At 47.0% G+C, this 849-nt stretch overlaps 1 protein-coding gene across 1 annotated transcript in view; it reads right to left on the bottom strand.

Moving 5' to 3' along the window:
- Positions 1-522: 522 nt before the first annotated feature.
- The window catches only part of T265_12756 (hypothetical protein), a gene marked incomplete at both ends in the record, with an annotated part of 5,429 nt that continues 5,102 nt past the window's right edge, over positions 523-849 (bottom strand). Inside the window, one exon of the mRNA XM_009165279.1 lies at positions 523-780. Coding sequence (XP_009163543.1) covers positions 523-780 — 258 coding nt within the window. The remainder of the gene's footprint in view (positions 781-849) is intronic.

Below are 849 nucleotides of genomic sequence, written 5' to 3'. Positions count from 1 at the left end.
AATATTTGGATTTGAAATTATCTGGTCCATTTAACACTGTACACTTCACATGTGTGAGGCTCAGATCAGGGTGTATGATGAACTATAGAGGTCTCCCGTGAAAACCAAATTGATTTGCAAATTAGTGTATTTCTCGAGAACAGTGCAATTTGGGTTCAAGTAGATCATAAGGTTGACGGAAACTCGGGGACTGCGCCTACCTGATAAGCCCAAAGTGGAAGGGCAAAACCGGTGGTGGGCTGTCGAAGAGTTTTCAACAGCCTTGTGAGTAGTTTCCTTTATGAAAACTATAGAGGTCATTTAACGCGGTTGGCGTTTCTGCTGGAGCTGGCCCAAGTAGTGTGCTAAAGCCGAGATATTCAACTCACGTGAGAAAACACCAGATGACCTTTCAAGCCTTGAGGTGACAGAGACAGTTGAGGTGATTGCAGGCACTTCATCAGCGACATCGTCCAACAGGAATGGCGAGTAATTGCGGACGTTAATTGTTTTGGCGAATCCAAGTGATATTTGCGCTAGTTGTCAATTTGTCGAAATATAGGTAGCTCGGGTGTGTTTACTGGTGGCTGATCGGATGCCAGTTGATCTGTTCGCCGAGCTTAGCAGTTGGCTCGCAAACGTTCGTTCCGGTTGTCGAGGAGACATCGTCAGTGCGCAGTTGAATGCGCACCAACAACTGCGCACTGACGATGTCTCCTCGACTGGAGACGAAACGTTTGCAAGCCAATTGCCAAGCTCGGCGAACAGATCAACTGCCATCTGATCAGCCACCAATTTGCGCTAGTTCCCCGAGCATCATTGAACGATGGTTCACAGAAAAATCAACAGAGAGAACCTAGAGAACCTGGT

This window comes from Opisthorchis viverrini (genome assembly GCF_000715545.1).
Source record: "Opisthorchis viverrini unplaced genomic scaffold opera_v5_13, whole genome shotgun sequence".
NCBI lineage: Eukaryota > Metazoa > Platyhelminthes > Trematoda > Opisthorchiida > Opisthorchiidae > Opisthorchis > Opisthorchis viverrini.
Note: the sequence above shows the minus strand (reverse complement) of the source record. Positions and strands in the feature narration are given on the sequence as shown.